This window comes from Saccostrea echinata, unplaced genomic scaffold (assembly GCF_033153115.1).
Source record: "Saccostrea echinata isolate AGI-Se365-2 ecotype Australia unplaced genomic scaffold, CSIRO_AGI_Sech_v1 ptg000028l, whole genome shotgun sequence".
Lineage (NCBI taxonomy): Eukaryota > Metazoa > Mollusca > Bivalvia > Ostreida > Ostreidae > Saccostrea > Saccostrea echinata.
In genome coordinates, this window is record NW_026889777.1 from 5,890,677 (window position 1) to 5,914,618 (window position 23,942).

At 33.9% G+C, this 23,942-nt stretch overlaps 2 protein-coding genes across 2 annotated transcripts; both read right to left on the bottom strand.

Annotated features, from left to right (window-relative positions):
• Positions 1-772: 772 nt before the first annotated feature.
• On the bottom strand, positions 773-2,708 carry LOC133193672 (cytochrome P450 2B4-like). The gene is made up of 4 exons (XM_061329624.1): positions 2,366-2,708; positions 1,691-2,206; positions 1,126-1,566; positions 773-954 (listed from the first exon to the last, which is right to left on the bottom strand). Exons 1-4 carry the CDS (start codon positions 2,706-2,708, stop codon positions 773-775), a joined length of 1,482 nt encoding a protein of 493 aa, XP_061185608.1.
• A 5,428-nt stretch (positions 2,709-8,136) lies between these two features.
• LOC133194067 (vitamin D3 hydroxylase-associated protein-like) lies at positions 8,137-23,359 on the bottom strand. Its single transcript, XM_061330012.1, has 15 exons — positions 23,148-23,359; positions 21,479-21,649; positions 19,698-19,787; positions 19,132-19,203; positions 18,445-18,713; positions 16,809-16,849; positions 14,835-14,959; positions 13,681-13,806; positions 12,535-12,629; positions 11,749-11,854; positions 10,740-10,783; positions 10,475-10,514; positions 9,939-10,050; positions 9,284-9,423; positions 8,137-8,487 (listed from the first exon to the last, which is right to left on the bottom strand). The coding sequence occupies exons 1-15, from the start codon at positions 23,346-23,348 to the stop codon at positions 8,365-8,367; spliced, it is 1,755 nt and encodes a 584-aa protein (XP_061185996.1). The 5' UTR covers positions 23,349-23,359; the 3' UTR covers positions 8,137-8,364.
• Positions 23,360-23,942: the final 583 nt, after the last annotated feature.

Below are 23,942 nucleotides of genomic sequence, written 5' to 3' on the forward strand. Positions count from 1 at the left end.
ATAAATATATATTGTTGTTGATTTTGTTATCTATAATAAATTTTTGAATATCAGAATATAATTTTTGAAAACTTTTATTATCTTGTTGTTGATTTCTTTTTGTAAAAAACCGCTTTTCATAATTTCATAATTATATTCGCTACCAGAAATTAAGAGACCGCATCTTAGCCGCAACCAGGCTTAACCAAACCATATTTAGTAACTATTTTATTTATCCTACCTTACGAACTCATCAGGGCGAAACGTTACATATTATATAACTAGCTACTGTTTCTTTAAAACTTATAAAAAATAAAATGAACATTACTCAAAAGTACAAATTACAGGTGTATATATAATCATCAAAAAATTCAAAACAAGATTGTTCAAAAGTTAACGGCGCTCATCACACTCATAAATCTCGCATGATCATTTTATCTAAATGATATTTAGATTTTTAAGATAAGCAGATGATAAAAGGTTACAAAATTCTTTCCTCAACTTGAAATTAGAATAACATTATACATTATGTAATAACTCTTACATGTCGAACATTGCTACATTTTAATTTGATCTTCAATAGAATGATTTCGTTGATAATTTCATATTGAGGCATTTTTTGACTCTTTGAACAGTTTTATCCTCAGGCTTATAAATATACACAAGAATGAAGAAAACGTAGAAAGATGTACAAATTATACGTGTTATAATGATCAAAAGATTCAAGTCGTACTGATCATATAAAAATTATCTTTTAAGATCATTTAAGTTGTAATGTTACATGTAGAGACTTCTAAGTGCGTTCAATGGCACAGATATTGTACGGATGAGGCCCGTGGACGGTTCCAAAGAACCCGTTGAGGGACGGGATCCGGTGATTTGGGGATGCCTTCAGCTCAAATCTCTGTACAATGGTTACAAGGAACAGGAAAAGTTCCATTCTAGCCAGAGACTCCCCAAGGCACACACGACGTCCTGAAAAATGATCAAAAATCAAATCAAACTTGCATTGCAAAAATTGAAAAAAAAAACGCCCTTTTTTATTCAAAAAATTATTTGAACATTATTTTACATGACTGATGGTATTTGACATCATCTTATAATACCCTTAATTTCCCCTTTATAACTTATTAATTAAAAACTTACCTAATGAGAATGGAATGACTGCCTTATCGTGCCCTTGACGCTTCCCCTCTGAGTTCAGAAACCTTTCTGGTTTGAAGTGTTCGGGATCAGGAAACAGATCATCATCATTTAGGACGGAGTCCAGACATGGCCACACGGTGGCGCCTTTTGGGATTGTAAAACCGTTCCATGTAACGTCATATGAAGTGGTGTGGGGAAGGGACATGGGAACTATGTCTCCCAGTCTTAACGTTTCTGTAATGACTGCGTCACAATAAGGCAGGTTGTCGCGGTCAGTAAGGCTGACTGGACGGGAACCGATGACGTCATCAATTTCTGTTCTCATCTTAGTTTGAACCTCTGGAAAGTTGACGAGAAACGTCATCGCCCATTTTAATGTAGTAGTTGTTGTTTCTGATCCAGCGATGAAAAAATCGCGGAGAGTGCAAATCAATTGTTCCTCTGTAAATAATAAAAAAAAGTCATATTTTACATCATTTTACTTTCCAAGAATTATTTAACGTTTCTCTTCAGACGACTCATCATAATATGATTTAATCGCAATAAAATTAATATTGACATTTACCAGTGAATGTTGTTTCCTCATTTTGTTGTTGCTTAGCTTGCTCTAGAAGATAAGCATCAATGTAATCCCTGATATTTATCCCGTCGAAGGTCTCTTGGTGTTCTTTCAAAATGCCCTTAGCAAAGTTTTGGATTGAATTCTCTAACCTTTCAAGTTTCCTTGCGCCAAAAACATCACCCGGCAAAAGCCCCAGTATTGGAAACATGTCTAACAGTGGATTTCGAGGCTCAGCAGCGAGTTGAGTAACAAGAGTCAACAGATGTTGAAAGTTAGTGTCAGAGTGTTCGTAGCGTTTACCAAAAGCAATAGAACACATGATATTGGAGATACTCACGTGGATGTATTCGTTTGGATCGAAATGTCCGCCTTTCAGCGCAGCGATTTGGTCGGTGAAACAAGTGGCTTCCTCCATTATTTGGGTTTCAAGACTGCGTTTCCCAAAGCCAAAACTTCGAAGTGTTGTCAAAGCAAATGTTCTGTGTTCTTTCCAATTTTCTCCTGAACTAGCCAGTACGCCTAAAGAAAGACAAAAGTATGAAATGAACTCAAAAGTCACTTAAAATATTAATAGCAATGACTGCAATATTACGTAGAAAAAGTACAATATATGTAAATTGACCATGTTGACATCATTTAATGTTTATAGACAAAATAACAGTAAATAAGAAACTCGACCATGTCCCTTGAGGATGTATCTCGTGTGATAGTTAGACGGACGGTCCGAAAAGGCGTCCGCCTTTTTGATGAAAATTTCTCTTAGGTTTTCAAGGCCGTTGATATAAATAACATGGCGTCCAAACCGTGTTATCCTAAAAACATCTCCGTACTTTGCGCGCATTTCTCTAACGGCATCTCTCATGTTAGGAATCTTTTGAAAATTTATGGCGGATCCAATGATGGGCCATGTTGGCGGACCAGGAGGAAGATTTTTGCTTGTCCTGGTCAAGTAAAACAACAAAAGAATTATAGCAATGATAAGTCCTATAGAAACTTCCACACTCTCAATTAAGTCCAACATGATTCTCCTTAATTATTAATTGTCCATTTAAGTACAGTTGATCTTGCAAGTTTCACCCCTCTTTCTTTCAAGCTAGGTTACTTTTGTTTACCATGTTTACAACAGTCAGCTGTTTTATCGACGGAACAGTCTATTTATCTGTCCAGTAAGGGGTGTTTGGATGCTCCGAGCATTGGTTTATTGTAAGTAAAGAATGCTATCACCCCTCCATATAATAAACTAATCTTGTTTTTGTACACTCAGTTTATTGACCAACAACATAGGACAAGGAAAATAAGGCTGTGTTGTTTGTTCTCTTTTCCTTGACAAAGTGAGACCTCACCTTATCTGAAAGAATTAATTATAAAATAATTAACAGTCTAATTGCCTTCATAAAACTACATTTCCCAACATATTTATTGATGTATTTAAAAACCGTTAAACGCTTTCAAATCTTTTAGTTGTTATTGAAAAGAAAAAAATCTTACCAAACGTTCAACTTGTTCAAAGGTTGTTACACATATATTCACCATAATTTAATAAAGAGGACGAAATAATTATAATGTTAAACAGTATACTCTTCAATATACATCAATTAAACACTTCAATTTAACATCGACGTATTGGTGCATCTCCGACATCCATTAGTTTTATTCTTTTGACCACAGGTGTAACAAGAACCGTAGATTTCTAAACAATCGGACTGATGCGGTCATTTATTAACCTAGTTTTTCCGACCCAGTAATTTCGGGTTATGTAATAGCACGATAACCATCGCTGACCACTGGAGCCAATCGATCACCTGTTTTGGCACTCGGCACACCTCGGCCGATTCGTACCTCATCTAACCTCGATGAAGGTACGGAATATCAGCCGAGGTTAAAAATTTGCCGAATGCTGTTTTGGATGTCAACAAATAAAGGTCTTTTAATTACTCAGTAAATGTGTAGACTATAACAGTGTATGAAAGAATTCTACAAACTGGGAATTTAAGTCAAAAGTTAATTCTCACAAAAGATGCATTACAATCAAATAACGTATTTCACGTTTCATACTACATGTACAATATAAATATAGATAATAATATATGGATAAAAATGCATTTGATATACATGTATTCATTTATATTTGAATCAAATAATAAGAAAAAAACATTTTTTTAAAAAAATTAAAAACATAAATGCGTGTTATAATCAAATCTATAATTACATACATATAATACTCACTTGACGAGTTAATTTTTTTTATTTATTAATTAAAATAATTGAAATTTATTTACTTATCTAGCTATATTAAGTACGTTATGGTCTGAAACTTTGCCTTTTATTTTAGAAGAAAATCTGTCACACAGGTAATATTTGAAATGTCTTCTTAGCTAGAGACTTAATGAATTTTAAAAAGAAAAAAAAATACAAGATCCATAAACCAAATTAAAATTCAGAACTTTGGATCTTTCTCCTCCCTCACGAAAACCACATCCTCTGTTGGATCTGATAAGTTTATATCTAATATTTTTATCAATGTTTTTAGGTATTCCAAAATCCCCTTATTATTTTACATGACGTGATTGTATAATTTATGATCATAAATTTTAGATCCATTGACATCTTTATTAACAATACCTTTTGAATAAGACCTACAATATTTGCTGCCCTGACAATGTGATACATACAATTAACATGTCCTGTATCAGAATGTTAGAATCTCTTATTTTCCATTCTTGTGGGGAAAAAAAACTTACTTCAAAGTAATACATGTAAAAAGCATCCTTATCACAATCTTGAGTTAAACATTAAAAGAAAAGGCTCTGGTAATTATGATTTTTTTTTTTATTAGAACACCAATTAATCAATCCCTTTACAACTTTATTGTAAGGGTACAACAAAATCAACAAGCTTGATATTAATAAATTCATGAGTATATGACATGCTTGAGTAGAGATATATAAATTAATAACAAAAATCAGGCAGAGACATAATAATCAAATAAATATTCCCTGAATTATGAATCTGAATTATCATATTGCTATTCCATTCAATACACTTTTGTAGATAAACACAAACACAAGTATGCACTCCACTCCCTTTTAAAATAAACATAAACATCTTAAAAAAACATTAAAAAAAAGAATCGAAGATTACCAAACTCACCTCTACAACTGTTATATATTGGAAAGCTAAGGCAAACCTTACATCAAATTTTTTTTTTAGTTACATGTAGTTTCCATCCTGAGATCAATATCCATTCATTTTAAGTAGGATCTATAGTTACTGGGGAATGGACCTGCTCCAAAAACATTAACCTGTTTACTCATCCAGAAAATGTAGGCCATATCCAGCATCCGAAGCAGGTCTGGTAGTGTCTATCCCTATATGCATCATCCATGCAAGTTTGGTCCAGGTAGAACTTAAAGTTACTTGGGAATGGACCTTTTCCAAAAACTTTAACCAGCTCACTCATCTGGAAAATGTAGGTCAGGTCCAGCATCTGAAGCAAGTCTGGTAGTATCAAACTATCCATCCCTAGCTGCATCATCCACACAAGTTTAATCATAACAACCATAGCAGCCATTTGCATAGTAACAAAGCTACTCCAAAAACTTTAACCAAAGCAAATTTGGTAGTATAGTGTCCATCCCTAGATGCATCATCCATGCAAATTAACTATAACAGCCATATATATATTTACAGATCGAGCTACATGTACTCCATAAACTTTAACCTGATCACTCATACAACCTTAAAGGTTGTATATGCCCTATTGCCCCTATATTCTAAAAATAAAATGGACAGCAAACTACTTAAACACTATTTATAGAAATTAGATAAGTTATATTCCAAGAATAATTTTTTTTCAAAATGTCATTGGTGCATAGGGATCTATTTCTGTTAAATTACACAGTAAGAATGATTTGAGGAGGTGGGGCCCTTATTTTTCAGTGGATTAAAAACAGGTCCCAGGAGGTGCTCATGGGGGCAGTGCATGGTCTCAATAGGGCAAATACATGTGTATGGTATGCTCCCTTTTTTTAAAGGGGAGGCATGAAAATAGTTTTTATATGCCATTGGCAATTTACATGTAAAAATTTATTTTGGCATATACACAGCTACAAACTTTTTTAAGTGTATTATAAATAGCTAGACTATACAATAAATAATAGCATATGGCACAATCAAAATTTGTCTTTAATCAAATATGTCAATTTTCTTTCAATTTCAAATCAATGATATAAATTAATGAAAAAATATGAATAGATCATGCTTAAAGTTCATCACCCTCTGTTTATTCATATAAAATTTTGTTTTAAGTTAGCGTTCATGATTTAAAAAAAACATAGGTAATCAAAGATTACGAAGCTCACCTCGACGAATGTTATCTACATGTAAAGCAAATTTCACATCATATTTTTTATCTAGTTAGGGTACATCCCAAGATCAATATCCATGCAAGTTTGATTTAATTATAGACCTGCTCAAAAAACTTTTGACCTGTTTAGTAATCAAGAAAATTTTGGTCAGTTCCAACATCCAAAGTAAGTCTGGAAGTTTTCATCCTTAGATGCACCATCTATGCAAGTTTAATCATAAAAGGCCATAATATTATATAGCTACTCAAAAAAAATTACCCTGGTCACTCATCTGGAAAATGTACGTCAGATTCAGAATCCAAAGCAAGTCTGGAAGTGTCCATCCCTAGATACAACATCCATGCTAATTTGGTTAAAATATGGCTAAAATTCACTCATGTGGAAAATCTAGGTCAGATCCAGCATTCGAAGCAGGTTGGTTAGTGTACATCCCTAGATGCATCATCCATGAAAGTTTGGTCGAGGTAGAGCTTATAGTTACTTGGGAATGGGACTACTCCTAAATCTATACCTGGTCTCACATGTGGAAAATGTAGGTCAGATCCAGCATTCGAAGCAAGTTTGGTAGTGTCCATCCCTAGATGCATCATCCATGCAAATTTGATCAAGGTAGGGCTTATAGTTACTTGGGAATGGACCTGCTCCTAAAACTTTAATTTGGTCACTCATCTGGAAAATCTAGGTCTGATCCAGCATCCGAAGCAAGTTTGGTCGTGTCCATCCCTAGATGCATCATCCATGCAAGTTTGGTCCAGGTAGGGCTTATAGTTACTTGGGAATGGACCTGCTCCTAAAACTTTAACCTGGTCACTCATCTGGAAAATCTAGGTCAGATCCAGCATCCAAGCAAGTGTAGTAGTGTCCATCCCTACATGCATCATCCATGCAATTTTAATCCAGGTAGGGCTTATAGTTACTTGGGAATGGACCTGCTCCTAAAACTTTAACCTGATCACTCATCTGGAAAATCTAGGTCAGATCCAGCATCCGAAGCATGTGTGGTAGTGTCCATCCCTAGATGCATCATCCATGCAAGTTTGGTCCAGGTAGGGCTTATAGTTACTTGTGAATGGACCTGCTCCTAAAACTTTAACCTGGTCACTCATCCGGAAAATCTAGGTCAGATCCAGCATCCGAAGCAAGTGTGGTAGTGTCCATCCCTAGATGCATCATCCATGCAATTTTAATCCAGGTAGGGCTTATAGTTACTTAGGAATGGACCTGCTCCTAAAACTTTAACTTGGTCACTCATCTGGAAAATCTAGGTCAGATCCAGCATCCGAAGCAAGTTCGGTAGTGTCCATCCCTAGATGCATCATCCATGCAAGTTTGGTCCAGGTAGGGCTTATAGTTACTTGGGAATGGACCTGCTCCTAAAACTTTAACCTGGTCACTCATCTGGAAAATCTAGGTCAGATCCAGCATCCAAGCAAGTGTAGTAGTGTCCATCCCTACATGCATCATCCATGCAAGTTTGGTCCAGGTAGGGCTTATAGTTACTTGGGAATGGACCTGCTCCTAAAACTTTAACCTGGTCACTCATCCGGAAAATCTAGGTCAGATCCAGCATCCGAAGCAAGTGTGGTAGTGTCCATCCCTAGATGCATCATCCATGCAATTTTAATCCAGGTAGGGCTTATAGTTACTTAGGAATGGACCTGCTCCTAAAACTTTAACCTGGTCACTCATCTGGAAAATCTAGGTCAGATCCAGCATCCGAAGCAAGTTCGGTAGTGTCCATCCCTAGATGCATCATCCATGCAAGTTTGGTCCAGGTAGGGCTTATAGTTACTTCGTCGAGGTGAGCTAAAAATTATAATTAAAATACCCACAATTTCAGCATCCACTGCGGGGCAAAATTTGATAGAAAAAGTTAATTCATTAAATTGACAGTTTTATAAAGGAGTATTACTCATATATCCTAGTGAGTTATCTCTCTTTTATCATAGGATTAATGCACCTTAAAACCTATAAAGAGTACAATGTCATTGCATTCATGTTAATCATGTTTTATCAAAATTTTCAAAATAAATTTTAAAATATCATTATTAATTGAATTGAGTCATAATTAAAATCTATTAAGAAATGAGACAGTGATCAATTAACAAGGAAAAGACTAGCAATTGCATTATTTTTTTTCCAACCTGCAGTTAAAATGCATCAAGCTTGAGGTATGGTGATTATTAAATAACATTTAGTAACTAAATTTCTTATTCCACTCTTCATAATTAGTTAATTCTGTCTCATTCAATTTAATTATAATCATATTTAATATATCCATAAATATAATTAAATATTTAACAATATTCCTCAGTTGTCTCCCTTGAGTCCTTCCTCGATTTCTTTCATCAGGCGTAGAACCAATTCCTCCCGATACGGTAGTGCCACACACTGCACCCCACAGGACAGGCCCACTGTCCCTCCCAACATCATCTAGTATGAAAATTTATAACAGTAAGTGTTGACCAGATACAGAGTTTAACCAAGAAATACAGCAATTTTTCACTACTGCAAACCAAATTATCTAAGGAAACTTTTTTTCTGGATTCATTAGTTTGAAATCCATCCGCAGAGCTCTGTTAATTAATTTTCATGACTGATGAAACATTCAACTTTAATAATTCTTGAAACTATTCTTCATACTTTTCAAATGCCACTCGTACAATCACATGCAATTACAATGTAAATGGCTTGTGTGGCGATATTTATTGCACACAAATGAAAATTAGTTTACAGCATATTTTAATTCTGAATCAGTAGAAATTCACACTTGCACGAGTTATTTCCCTTTGTTCACATAATGGCCATTTTTCTCACTATATCTTCTGTAATTTACCTGTAAAAATTTTAAACATTGAAATGTCTTGGGACATTACAATTTTATACATTTCCTATCTTGGCATAGTATAACATGGGTTAAAAAAAGGAAACATATAGACCATACAGAGAGATTTCATTTGTCAGACAATAACCTGTAAGGTTTGTATAGAGAGGAAACAGTACCTTATGCCAGTTGACCCCTGATTGACCCAGCAAAAAAGGAAATAACTCTTGTAAATGTGAAATTTGTCTTTTATTCCTTTATACATTAATTTTATACTCACCATTTAATTTTTTAGGGAATTTTTTTGTTTTCCACTAAATTTAAGATTTATAATGGTGGATGTACCAAATTAAGCTGCAGTATGCAAAAAGAGAGAGAAAAAAAACCCCCCAAACCTTAATTTACCTTTTTAATATTTTTCTCAAACATTGTTTTTTGGGGGTAATTTGCCATATCCTTAACATCCTGTTCTGTAACCTTGGTAACAGGAACAACACCAGCTGGATAGTTCAGTAAGTTGTACATAGATGAGTATGATGTCCCACCTGCAATTTTTTTTTGCTTTACATATATACTGTAATTAAAACCATTTTATATTACAAGTGAAAAACATAACTCTTTGGATTCAGCTACGTAAACCAAAACGCATATTAAAATCTGTGAGAAAAAGTGATGTGAAGAATAAAATTGATAGTCTGCCATTCAGTCTATGACATAATACATAAATAAAGTCACTTGTATATAAAAAAAAACAATAGTACAATACAGTATGGAAAGCCGAACTATATATATTCATTTTGAAAAATAAAATAGCTAGATCTGCTGTTATAAGATTTTTTTTTAAAAGCTACATTGTGTATGTACTTAAATTAAAAACAAAGGGCCATACGTGCACATACATGTACATCATGACATATGTGGTGTAAACTGTTTTCGTTCTCCAGATAAGACTGATATGAGCCTTTTGTCTTCATCCTCAGGTGGTTGACAGCTAGAACCCTATTTCTCTACTAACAGTCAATAAATTAATGAGTCTGCTTTTCCCCTGCATTTCACTCACCAACTAAGTCTCCAAAGGAATTGTGTGGTATAGCTGGAAAAGCAAAACCTGGACAGATAACAGCATCGATTCCCTGGGATCTCCATAAGGCCAAGGTTTCATCTTTATATTCCTGTTAAGACAGAGAAATAGACTAGACCTCTAGGAACAGGGTCATGTATACTGAATTGCATGGAATACAGAATTATTTTATTTTTGTTTGTTTGACAGAAAACCTCTTATAAAATTTTATAATTAATTTGAATGGCAAAGGAAATATATTTCTCTAACTCATTGAGAAAACTGCATAAACACCAATATTTTGAAAATTTTCTTGTGCAAATTAAAATTACTCTATCCACTTGCTAAGGAAGTAAGTCCCAACCCTCTACCAAATCTCAAAATATTACAAAACATATGTAATAACAAGAAAATACTGTTTGTCCTCATTCTACCTTTGATTATAAAATTGATAATTTTTTTTCCTTGTAAAATTTTTAAAATATTATGGACACAGAAAATGCTTAGATTTACATAAAAACAAAATCTTAACTTACTTCAATGTCAAGTGCATGATTCCAATAATCATAAACAGACCTGAAAAAAATCCAAATAAAATGAAACAGAGTATTAATAAAGGTAATTGCATGTAATCTAATCTGCCACATAGGTACAGTAATTTGTTGGGTGAAACATTACTTACAATTATAAATGAAGTTTACTTGCATTTTGATGTACATGGGTCCTACGGCTATCATTTTCGATCAATATAATCAGATGAAGGTCTTAATTTTCTTTAAAATCAATAGTTAGATCACTTACCCTATTCCTGATAAAGCTTTAATCATGTAACCTGGCATATCATCCTACAACAGAAATTAGAAATAAAACATTCAAAATTTTTGCTATGAGAACCTAATGAAGAAGTGTTTACATGTAGTGTAGCAACACTTAATAATGATGTAATGAAAGCTATCGAGTGGTCATCCGAAAATCTAAAGATAGTATATATGGTTTATAGATCAAATGTGAACATTTTTGGATGTCCAGGTCACAAAGTAATCAGTATACTTCCACTGTTGTTTGGAAAGAACTTAATTATGACAAAATATAAACATGCATACATCACAACCCCTTCTAATCTGGTTCAAACAATTTAAAACCAAAAAGTAGATATCAAAGAACTCTGAACTTCTGAAATATTTTAAATGGCACTTTTTAGACTCTGTCCCGGATAAGCTGAATTATGTGATGAGGTAGTCTAGATTGGATTCATGCACAGATCTAGAAGGTCCCCCCTTCTACATTTTCCGAGTTATTTAATTTATATACCAGGTAGTAACATGGCCCAAAAATGACCTTGGAATCCCCCCACCTCTTAAAAAACATAGATCCCTTGTAAAAAATGGTAAGGAAAGTCATATATGTAGAAAAGCAACTTGTTCTCCCCCCTCCTCCACCCCCAACCTTTCTTTTGTTTAGAAAATTCTTTCCAATTTTTTCTTTTTGTATGTTTTTTTTTCTTCTTGTCAAAAATTTATGACTCAGATTTTATTTAAGTGATTGTAACCCCCCCCCCCCCCAAAAAAAAATTTCTGGATCCATGCATGGGTTGAAGAGGCAAATCTAAGTTTAAAGTATATAATTTATTCAAAGGTTTTTGATGGTATCCAGTAAAAAACATATAACTCACTGTGTTTGCACATGCAAAAGTATTACAATCCATTTACCGCTAAGCTAACAAAACATCAACTTATGAGCATATTTCATAATTCTCGCTCATCCCTATACCAGAAATAATCACTTGGCCAGTGAGAATGGAATTACTCACCCTAGCAATGGCAGCCATTACCCATCCTATGACTTTCTTTACAGCACCTGGAAGAGTGGAGGTGAAGAAAAACTGGCGAACGGTGGAATCATAGATATCGTCCTCCCTGGAATATGGCAGAAAAAATGTTTTTTTTAATCTTTTAATAAACATGCATGAAATGCATAAACTGAGATGTGGAAAACACATGCATATAAATTACTGTATACATGATAAATTTGGCCCCGTTTTATTTTTGCCCCTTTCATCTTCATCACAAGTTGGCAAATTTAAAATTTGCAAATTCAAAGAAAACAGAATTATTTCTTTGACACACCCTTGTCTGGGCGGATTTAAAACTGGAAAAAACCGTTTGCAAGTGTGATTGGTCAAAAATACATTATGTAACACAGGGTGACAATAATCCTGCATACTGTATATGTATGTGGCAATCAAGAGGAACATGCCTCCGTTTCATTTTCATCCCTTTAGCCCTACACACAAGTGGGTTAATTTAAGACGGGGCAAATTCAAAGAAGTCATTACAATTTCTTAAACAGAACTGTGACAGGGCGAATTTAAAACATGGCAAAATTGTTTGCAAGTGTGACAGGGTGAAAATAACACGGGGTGAAAATATACAGTATATTCCTTACACATATGCTGGGACAAATTTCCGTGGAAAATTTTTGACTGTGTACATAGATTAATTAGTACCACACAGAAAAATAAACTTCTACGTATATTACTGGAGTTAGTTAACACTAGATACAAAGTTTTAATTCACGTGAGTTATAATTAACATACATGCAGACTCGGTAGGTTTTGGTGCCATCAGCTCCCACTGTGTCCAGAAACAGTTTAAACATTCGCCTAGCATCCAGTGGCTGCATTTGAATCATCTAAAGGAATAAAAATCTGATAATCAGACAAGAGCTTTAATCTTTAGCACAATTCTTAAATGAAGCACTTGAACAATAACTTGGAAGAAAATGTGGTGCCAAAAAGACATATTGCTGGTTGCAGGGTACATCTCCCAATGGAAAGTGAGTTAGGAAGACAGACAGGGCAAGGTAACTGACAGACAGCTGTGATGGTTTGGGCCGTGGATATCAGGCCAAGTAGCTCAGTCGGTAGAGCACCTGACTAAAGATGCAGGGGTCCCCGGTTCAATTCCCAATCCAGAACAACAAGCATATAGACAATTAGTCAGATGTAGGGACTTACACAATACTGTTGGAAGTAACATGTTTTGTAATCAGAATATTTCTAACACTTACATATACAATAATGTACCTCCAAGTCCATACCAAACTTCCTTCCAGGGGAGCCTTCAAAAATGCAGCAGCTAAGTAGCCCTACATGCCCCTAATTTGTTTTTGAACAATCTGTAAGTTTAGTTCATAAGGGAAAACTAGCAGAAATATTTGATGCTGCATGTAGATACCAAATTCAAATTGGCAACCTTAGTTATTACATGTACTACTTTGCAGAATAATTAATATCCATATAATCTAGGGTTACTTTTCATCTCTAGGTACTAAATATATATTAAGCAAATGTTTCAATTTGAACTTCTTTCTGAATAATGAAATACAGTTGAACTTCTGTATCTCAAACACTGATATCTCAAATACCATGGATATGTCAAAGTGATTTGGAAGTCCCAACCTCTTATTCATTAAGTAATTTACCCTGGATATCTTGAATCCTTGGATATCTCGAAGTTTTTTCTTGGTCTCATCGAGTTCGAAATAACGAGATTTGACTGTATCTTTAACCAAATTCTGACAAAGACTAGTTGTAATGAGCAGACCATTGAAGAATGTAGCATTTCAGGCTAAGGTAGCTCTATGATCATGAATATCTAGAAATGCTTGCTACATAGAAGATCAATACCCTTGCAAGAATCTACATGACTGATAGGTGATCTTCATCACTGACAATACTGACCTTATGACCCTGAGTTTCCAGTATGACCTTGGCTTTCTCCACAGCTCGGTGCATTGAGGGCACTGAGGGAATGTAGCCATCATCCAGGTAGAATCCAATCCGGAGTGGAGCCTTATCACTGTATATCTACAGAATATAACCAAAAGATTCAATAAAACATGCTTATAATGAATATGCATAAAGTGAATATCTGCTCATAATGAAGTCATTTTTTCACCAAGAATTTCAAACTTAGAAAAATACCAACAGTAGCAAATTACTGATATATTGATTCAGAAACAATTTTGATTATTATATGATTGAATAATTCCCATCTCTCTGATTGGCTGAGATCCAACAATGTTAGAAAAATACTGCCTTATATTGACCTGCACGTGACCTTCCAGGTCAATTAAAGGAATTATTTATTCTACATTGGACCAAAAATAAATAAGGAAATTCCAAATTGATGCAAATAGTTTTGGAAAGTTATTTCACTTGCACCTGACTTCCACTCATATGAACATAACATTAAGGCACACCTTTTGAGAATGTAAAGTTTTAATTTAAATTTTAAGGATAAGAAAGGATAAGTTTATGGACCTTTACATCCCACTAAATTGAGTTGGGAGAATTCTTTTCCTTTTTTTTGGGGGGGGGGGGGGGGGGGGGGGGGGTTCAAAGATTTGTTTTCAAGTAAGTTAATTATCACTTTTTTCCTTTTAATGCCCCCTTTACCCTTCTGGCTCGGTAAATATTGTACTCCTCATGTGTCTAAATCATCGTATTGGCCTCAAAAACCAGCAATAATTGTATAATGTTCTTTGCATTTAGCTACAGTTGAACTTCGGTATCTCCAACACTGATATCTTAAATATCATGGATATGTCAAAGTGATTTGGAAGTCCCAACCACTTATTCTTTAAGTATTTTACCCCTGATATCTCAAATCCTCGGATATCTTGAAGTTTTTTCTCAGTCCTATCGAGTTCTAGATAAAAAAGTTTTGTCCGTTTTGACCGTATATATCCATGCGATATTTAACATGCATAAAGCAGATACATGTATGTGGTCAGATAAAAGAACAAATATATATTATGCATGCATATCATTTTGAATTTAATGTTTATAGACAAAATATATTACTGTTATAATAAGGTTACAACCATTCTCACCTCCTCTCTGAACTGTATTGGAGGAACTGTGGGGTCAAGGTCAAACATATACTGACATAAAAGAGCTCTCATTGCTATGACAACACCATCAACATCTCTGGCCAGCACTCCAGCAGCTGATCTTACTGTTCAATCAAAAACAAATTCTCAATGAAATATCACTGTTCTGTTACTGTGTGTGCTGTTTGTTTTTAAGCACTATACATGTATCGGGACATATGTATATAGGCTTTTAAATGTCTTTTATTGTTTTTATACTTAATATATATATATATATTTTTTTTATCAAACTATCAAATTGTGTAGCAAAAAGGTATACAATGTATGTAGTCAAAAAACAAGGTAGGGTTTCAATACAAATCTGGTCCTGTATTTTATATGGAAATGATTTAAGATATTAAAACCCATCCTTTCTGAATCATTGAAATTCCATGCAGTAAGAACATACTACACACATGTACTTGAATTTCTCATATGACCTCCTAAATGCTAATTGGGATGTCATGAACTTATGCATTTTCCCTATTTTCTTAAAAAGTTGCAGATGACATCAATTTTCAGTGGAATTTTCTTTCAGATAATACAGAGCACACGCATTGCCAACAAAGATTTTGAGAAATGTGATTTTTCAAAGGATTTTACGCAACATATCTGAAAATTGAAGTGGGCGATGGCTTTGGACACAGTTGTTTTCTTAAGGGAAAGTACCCCCCGAAATGAGTCATTTTGAGGCTTTTTCAGTTTAAAACTTCGAACTGTACCAAATTTATGACATCATATTTCCAGAATAGTCCTCCTTCATGCCATATTCTTTCCTGATTTATCACATTCATATACTCAACTCATAACTAAGCCAATTTCATAACTTAATTTTTGAAAACATAAAATTTTAAGGGCTCAGTAAAGCCCAAACCGTACCTTCATCTTTCATATCTTTAAAATATGGTAGGACATTTTAAAACTTGTATGAGGGTTCAAGATATATGAAAACTGAGTTTTGAATATTGTTGGAATGCTAACTCATTTCAACATACATTTGTATCCCTGTTAAGTCTGATGACAAAAGTGAGGGGTTATTCATAACCAGAAGTCTCTGATGAGACTGTAGCTCTACTGGTGTGTACTTTGTGCATCTTGGTATATAGTGTACTTACTGAAATTCGACTCAAACTGTAGGAGGAGTAGTGTTTTAGCATTTCACAGAAATTTCTACTTTTATTAGTAACCATGGTAACATTTGTTGAAATCATAATCAAATATATATAGAATTATGTATTTTATTACATTTATATTGTAGTTGTGTATCAAGTCTTGTTGAAACTGGACCAAAACTGTAGGAGGAGAAGCATTTAGAATGAACTTCACAGAAATTTCTATTTTTAATAACCATGGCAAAATCCTTTGTGGAAATTAAAAAAAACAGATGAATAGAAATATGCATCTTTAAATAGTGTACTTGTGTACCAAGTCATATTGAAACTGGACTTAAAAACTTAAAGTAATAGTGTTTTGAAAGAACTTCTGCAAAATTTTCTATTTTTAGTAACCATGGCAACATTTTTTGTTTAAATCAAAAACAAATTAACAGAATTATGTATCTTAATTAGTATCATGAGTATAGTGTACTTGTGTACCAAGTGTTATTAAAATTGAACTAAAACTGTATGAGGAGTAGCATTTACAGACAGATGGACAGCTAGGCAGATGATTGACACCTTACTATATACCATAAGCTCTTCTGGTCTCTGACCAGTAGAGCTAAAAATGAGAATTTAAAATATTAATTTTTTTTTGCAGGCTTGAATACACCTCTTTTCAATGTACATGCAATTTTGAACATACCGGTACAAGCTGATTTAAAAAAAAACAGAACAAAACACAGCTATATATACAGACTGAAATACAGCTTACTGTATTTTTTCATGAAATAAAAATTTGAATCTAATATTGTTAATGAAATAATTGTTAGCCTACCTAAGGTTTGGCCTTTTGTTAGTTTATGAGTACCATTTGAACTGCAAATAAAACAGAAAATGTATGTACATAGATTTAAGATCATTCATGCAAACCAAAACTGAAAGCTAAAAAGCAAATTTGTACAACTGTGTATACATGTATATTTTCAATTTATTTGAGGTATGAAATTTTCATATTCCTTTCACAACTGGACACTTTAGAAATAAATACTTGATTATTGAATATGGAGGTTTTTTCAAACAAAATTTCTCAATGTTAGCAATCCTAGAGTTCCAGTTTTTATTCTGCTTCACCTAAATGTGTGCACATTCCAACAGAGAGAGGAAGGTAAGATATCTAAGGGATGTGTATAAGGAAATTTTATTAACAAGAGGCCCATGGGCCACATCGCTCACCTGATAAATAAGTTTAGTATTGAAAAGTTTCCGGGGGGGGGGGGGGGGGGGGGGGGGTTGATATCAAATGGCTTTGCTGTTCTTGAGCAGCAGATTTTTCCCCATACATTTATTTGTAAAACTTTGATCCCCCATTGTGGCCCCACCCTACCTCTGGGGGCCCTCATATGAACAAATTTCATTCTACACTCCCAAGGATGCCTCCATATTAATTTGACTAATCATGACTTTTTCTGTTCTTGAGAAAAAGATTTTTTCCTATATAATCCTCTGTAAACTTTGATCCCCCATCCTATCGGGGGGGGGGGGGGGGGGGGGGAGGGGTCATGACTTGAACAAACTTGAATCTACACTACCTGAGGATGCTTCCATATAAATATCACCAATCATGGCTTTGCTGTTCTTAACAAGAAGATTTTTAAAGATATTTTCCTATAAATTTCTATGTAAAACTTTGATCCCCCACTGTGGCCCCACCCTATCCCCGGGGGTCATGATTTGAACAAACTTGAATCTACACTACCTGAGGATGCTTCCAAATAAATATGACCAATCATGGCTTTGTTCTTAAGAAGAAGATTTTTAAAGATATTTTCCTATATATTTCTATGTAAAACTTTGATCCCCCATTGTGGCCACACCCTTCCCCCGGGGGTCATGATTTGAACAAACTTGAATCTACACTACCTGAGGATATTTCCACATAAGTTTCATCTTTCCTGGCCCAGTGGTTCTTGAGAAGAAGATTTTTTAAATGATGCCATTATTTTTTCACTAATTCTTAATTATCTCCCCTTGAAAGAGGGCTAGGCCCTCCATTTGAAGAAACTTGAATCCCCTTTACTCAAGGATGATTCATGGCAAGTTTGGTTGAAATTGGCCCAGTGGTTCTGGAGAAGAAGTCAAAAATGTGAAAAGTTTACAGACGGACAGACAGACAGACAGACGGACGATGGATAAAATGTGATCAGAAAAGCTCACTTGAGCTTTCAGCTCAGTTGAGCTAAAAAGTGGATTTTTTGTGGGAGGAAAATTTTGTAATATCCATATAACAAAGCTTTGTATGCTTTTTTTGCTGAGGTTACAGAATTTACAAACACATGCATAAAGTGCACTGTAGTACCTCTTTTTCAAACCATTCCACTGGTGAGTGATAAATGTTGAAAAACTGTATTTATCACAAAATTTTCAACCCCCTCCCCCAAAGATTTCCATGTTTACATAAATGCTTGCCCTACCTCAATCTTCCTACAGTTGGTTTCAGACCACAGATTCCACACATGTTAGCAGGTATCCTGATGCTTCCCCCAATATCAGTACCAATCCCTAAAATGGATCCTCCTGCAGCTATGAGGGCCCCCTCCCCACCAGATGACCCCCCAGGGCCTCGGTCTTCATCATGGGGATTTAGAGTCCTGCCATATATTGGATTAGAACACTCAAATGTCATCATGGTTTGAGGGACATTGGTACGAACAAAAGGCACTGCTCCCTGCTTCTTGAGAACCTGAGAGGAAATATAAAATTTGGATAAAAATAATGCATCTCAGTGCAGTAAGTACTGGTACATGATCAAATTTTATTTCACAATACTGAGTCTAATTAATTCATTTTGCTGTAATTTTCAAGAAGGAAGATACACCCAAAGAAAAGCTGGTTGTTTTTGAGATAATAGTTCCAATGAAATACTGTAGAAGCACAAATTTTCGTGTGGATAAAATTTCGTTGATTTGTCATCTAAAAAGGTTTCATTGGCATTAAATTTTGTTGTTTCGAATGTTACTCTACACAATTTATAGTCATATAAAAAATTCGTGTGGGATTTAATTTCATTGATAATTGTAAACAACGAAATAAACGAAATTTAATTCCCAACGAATATTTCTGCTTTTACAGTATGTACATGCAATAAACAGATACCAAACCTTGACAATAACAGCATCTTCTGACACTGGTTCTCCTATACATTTCTGCATACCAGCTGTGCAGTCATAGCCCTGTTACATACAAATGCATGTACAATACTTGCAGGAACATTTGTATATGTATAGGTAAATATGAAATTTATCAATTCTGTCAATTGAAAATGTATATTGTCTACATTGTCAAATACTTTATGTATACATCTATATGTTAAAGCTTAGATATGTTTTACCTCAGTAATAAAAACATGAAAAATATCTAAAATTAACACATTAAAAATGATTTTTGGATGATGGGCTTGCTTTTGCAATATTTAACTACATGTACAAATATATCACGTAAAACAAAAATGTCATTGGGATGGTTGGAAACACTGCAGTCAAAAGTACTTTCTCGGTAATTCAATACAATTACCTGCAACTTTCACAAACAAGCCAGCATCTTTTTTATGTCTATGCTTTATATAGTTAAATAATAATTCTAAATTTAGAAATCTTTGGTACACCTGTATGACACCAGATATATGTACACCTGTATGACACCTGATACATGTGCACCTGTGTTATACCTTGATATAGTAATTTTCTTTGATACTGACAGGAACACCGTGTAGTGGCCCCTTTGTCCCTGACCTTTGATCCCTTTCTATGGCCATTTCCTGCATTTAAACAATTTAAAATATATTAAAGTCATCCAGAAAAAAAATCATTTGAGACTTTTTCTACAGATAGATTTTTTTCCCATGCATTTAATATACATGTACATGTATGTCAGATGTAGACCATAATCAGGTATTAAAGCTTATCAAATTTCTTTAAATAAAGAACCTTTTAAAAAATAAAATTCTCTTTTAAGCAGAAATTTTCTCTTTAATATATGCAAATAATATTCCTAATTGTGCTGCCTCCACATATAAAGTACTGGGTATTCAAATTGAAAGAAAATCTACTAGACCTGTTTTACAATACAGACATGTATGCACCTAACTGGGTGACTTTATATCATGTTTACATGTAAAGATTAAATAAATGTACAGCTGTAGGTGATACAGTAATTCAATACAACTTGGAAATACATTTATATTAAGTATAGGCCTCTACCCAAACCAGACATATTTTTCACAAAGCTTCTCAACTTGACTGAAGGATCTGTTAAATTCAGATAAATTAGTAATTAATAAATGTTAATTAAGAATTGGTGACATCACACACACTGCACACACACAGTAGACAGAGGGAACCCACTTCCTTAATTACAATGTACATAATAGGTAAACATTAAAAGTTAGTAACTGTTTTTTTTTTCACTGCAATGGATTTGAGGGTTAATTTTTTTTTTAATTGTTTAAATACTTTTTTAATATACTACCATCAAACATTTCTACACATGTGTTAAAATTCTGGAAAAGAAAGGTAAAATCTTCGTGAAAACATTAAAAAAAACATGACAATCAGGTACCTTTTTAAAATTCCAGGCAAGCTTAATAAATTCAGGCTATTAAAAGAATTATTGTTATATTTTTAATTTTTTTGAAAATATAACAAGCTTATTCACAGGCACTTGGGGTATGGACCTCCCCCCCCCCCTTTTTTCCATTTTTTTTTCTTTTTAAATCTGGGGTCCAGTCACCTTTTCCCTATTTTTGTATTCTAATATGCACTATATATTATCAATAATGCAACTCTTTTATTTCTATCAGCTGCTTTTAAATATATCGTTTTCGACTGCTCTCTTTTTATGTATCAGTCAAAAACGATATATTTAAAAACAGCTGATAGAAACAAAAGAGTTGCATTATTGATAATATATAGTGCATATTAGAATACAAAAATAGGGAAAAGGTGACTGGACCCCAGATTTTAAAAGAAAAAAAAATGGAAAAGGGGGGGGGGGGGGAGGTCCATACCCCAAGTGCCTGTGAGCTTATTAACTCAATTCACTCAAGTATTTCACACAAAAGGGAAAAGGTTTAACAAAAACATTTAAAAGATTAAAAGATCTGATAAAAAAAGCATTCAAATACGTAAAGCTAAATGAAAATATAACATATCAGCAGTTTTAATGAAAATAACATTCAACAACAGAACACCATTAATAATGATTAATTGATATTTCTGTCAAGAAATTTATTTCGTTAACCTATCAATCAAGCTTTATTATTTTTCTCTAATATTCTATCCAGAATTGAAAAGAAATAAAAAGCAGATCAAGCCTCTAAGAGTTCTCTCCCTTACACATTTTAAGCTTGAAGTTCATATTTAATAGATGCACTAAACGTGAAAAGCAACTAAAGCTAAGTTACACTAATTACATAGATCATGATTAGAGAGACGGTCTAATGCTCCTTACCTCTGCCTCCCAGATTGGCTCCACCACACAGTTAAGACGGCGATTGACCTCGAGGGCTGCGGCTTGATAACACTCGTACACGTCCACTGCCTTCAGCTCCCCTGATTGGAGCTTCTCTATGAGCTCTGTGATTGACAGCCTCGTTATGGCATCCTTCTTTTCTTGAGTAATCTGTAGAGACAAAAATCCTTTAACTTATTTTGACCTTTTTTCAATGTTTCCGCACACATAATTATAAAGAATTAACTCTTAAGACTTTGATTCAATCGTGTGTTTTTCCTTCATTTCCTTCAAATTATTCTTAATTATGTCTGATATGGATGCAAGTTTCATCTTTAATACATGTATTTATTAGTAGAGTAATTGTAGTGATCAAGTGATAGATGTGCTTAATATGAAAAAATTGAATAAATTTAAATAGTAATTAAAGTGAAATATTTGAATTGGTGATAAATTAACTCTTGTTTATAATTTATAAATTGGTGAGAAATATTGAATGATTCTTCAAAGACATGATCAATAAAATTGAATATACTTTTGGACCTGATATTTCAATAATATGATTCATTTCTTGTAGAATTTTACACATAATTTTATATAATTTCTTTCTGTTCTTGGTTATGCATATATACTGTACAAAATAAATCATCCATGTGAAAAGAAATTAAGATAAGAGTTTGGTATCATACATACACTACAAGAATGTAACCAGTCCTGTTTCATGAAAAATTTTCTTTTATTAAATATTAAAAAAAAACAACAAGATGCCCATGGGCCACATTGCTCATCTGAGCACTTTGGTTAGAGACAAGCAGAAATCAGTTCAATATTGAAAAGTTTAAATATAAAAGTGGTCCCACCCTAACCCCAGGGAGTGATGATTCATATAAAATTGCTTCCATATTAATATTACTAATCATGGCTTTGATGTTCTTGAGAAGAAGATAATTCCCTATATATTCTTATGTAAAACTTTGATTGCCCATAGTGGCCCCACCCTACCTCAGGGGGTCATGATTTGAACTGATTTGAATCTACACTACCTGAGGATGCTTCTATATGAATATGACTTATCATGCTTTTCTGTTCTTGAGAAGAAGATTTTAAAAGATATTTCCTTTATATATTCCTATGCATAACTTTGATCCCCTGTTGTGGCCCTACCCTACCTTTGGGGATCATGTTTTGAATAAACTGTAATCTACACTATGCAATAAAGCTTTAACATAAGCAAGATAAGTTTCAACTCTTCTGGTCCAGAGAAAAAGATTTTTGAAAAATGCCATTAATTTTTCACTAATTCTTAATTATCTCCCCTTGAAAGAGGGTGTAGCTATTAGTTCACTAGAGCAAATTTGAATCCCCTACACCCAAGGATGCTTTGTGGAAAGTTTGGTTGAAACTGGTCCAGTGGTTCTGGAGAAGAAGATGAAAATGTGAAAAATTTACAATGACAAAGACAAAGGACAAATTTTGATTAGAAAAGCTCACTTGAGCCTTCCACTCAGGTGAGCTAAAAATTGAAAGACTGCATGTAATTCAAAGTTGGTTTGATATTTCATAAACAGTTTCCATAATCTTTAAATAACATACCTTCCATAAGAATTGGACCAGCTAGGCTACAAAGAACCTCTTCTAGGAGAAAAAAAAAGAAATAAAAAATGCATACCCCTTTTTTATTTAAATGTTCTGCTAACTTCTCACAAGCAGCTAGGCATTCTTCTCTCTTGGCTTTGACCTTTGACTTTGCCCTATAATATTTATAGATGGAGTGGGAAGCTTTCACGGTCACAAGACTCAGAAAAACAACAGAGACATTTCTCGGAGTCATCCATTCCATGTTCACATCCAATTTTTTCAATCTATCCATGACTCAGCTTCCTGCAAAAATAAATTGGAGACATATAGTTACGGTACATACTTACCTCCCTTTTTTTATTCATAGGAACTTAATTTTTACTTAATTACACAAAATTGTCTGCTTTGCAAAAATGTCATTCTCAAGTATCTCTTTGGGCTCAGTGAAAACTTTAGTCCTCTGTCTGAGATGGCTAAATCATATTTTTCAAAAAATTGCAATATCTATTTCTATTTACATGACGTGTACTTACATCACATTATCAAATTATGCAAAATTACATATCTACACGTAATCATACATTTAGGTGTGCAATTTTGCATAATTGAACTTTGGTACTTTGAACACTGATATCTTGAATATCATGAATATGTCGAACTGAGTTGGAAGTCCCATTCACTCATTATTTTTCTTTAAGTATTTTAACCTCAATATCCTGAACCCTAGGATATTTTGAAGTTTTGAGTTCAAGATAATGAGGTTTGACTGTAGTGGAATATCTTAGGGCATACAGTAAAACTTGGATATAGCAGAGACCTGGGGATTTGTGAATTTACTCACATAAGGTGTAGACATGTTACATACATTTCATGAACATAATTTCCT

Coding starts and splice junctions, on each gene's coding strand:
- LOC133193672 (XM_061329624.1), bottom strand. CDS start 2,708: ATGTTGGACTTAATTGAGAGTGTGGAAGTTTCTATAGGACTTATCATT. Junction 2,207..2,365: donor ATACATCCTCAAGGGACATG/GTCGAGTTTCTT, acceptor GTCTTTCTTTAG/GCGTACTGGCTAGTTCAGGA. Junction 955..1,125: donor AGTCATTCCATTCTCATTAG/GTAAGTTTTTAA, acceptor ATCATTTTTCAG/GACGTCGTGTGTGCCTTGGG.
- LOC133194067 (XM_061330012.1), bottom strand. CDS start 23,348: ATGGATAGATTGAAAAAATTGGATGTGAACATGGAATGGATGACTCCG. Junction 19,788..21,478: donor AGCCAATCTGGGAGGCAGAG/GTAAGGAGCATT, acceptor GTTTAAATGCAG/GAAATGGCCATAGAAAGGGA. Junction 11,855..12,534: donor AAAACCTACCGAGTCTGCAT/GTATGTTAATTA, acceptor GCCATATTCCAG/GGAGGACGATATCTATGATT.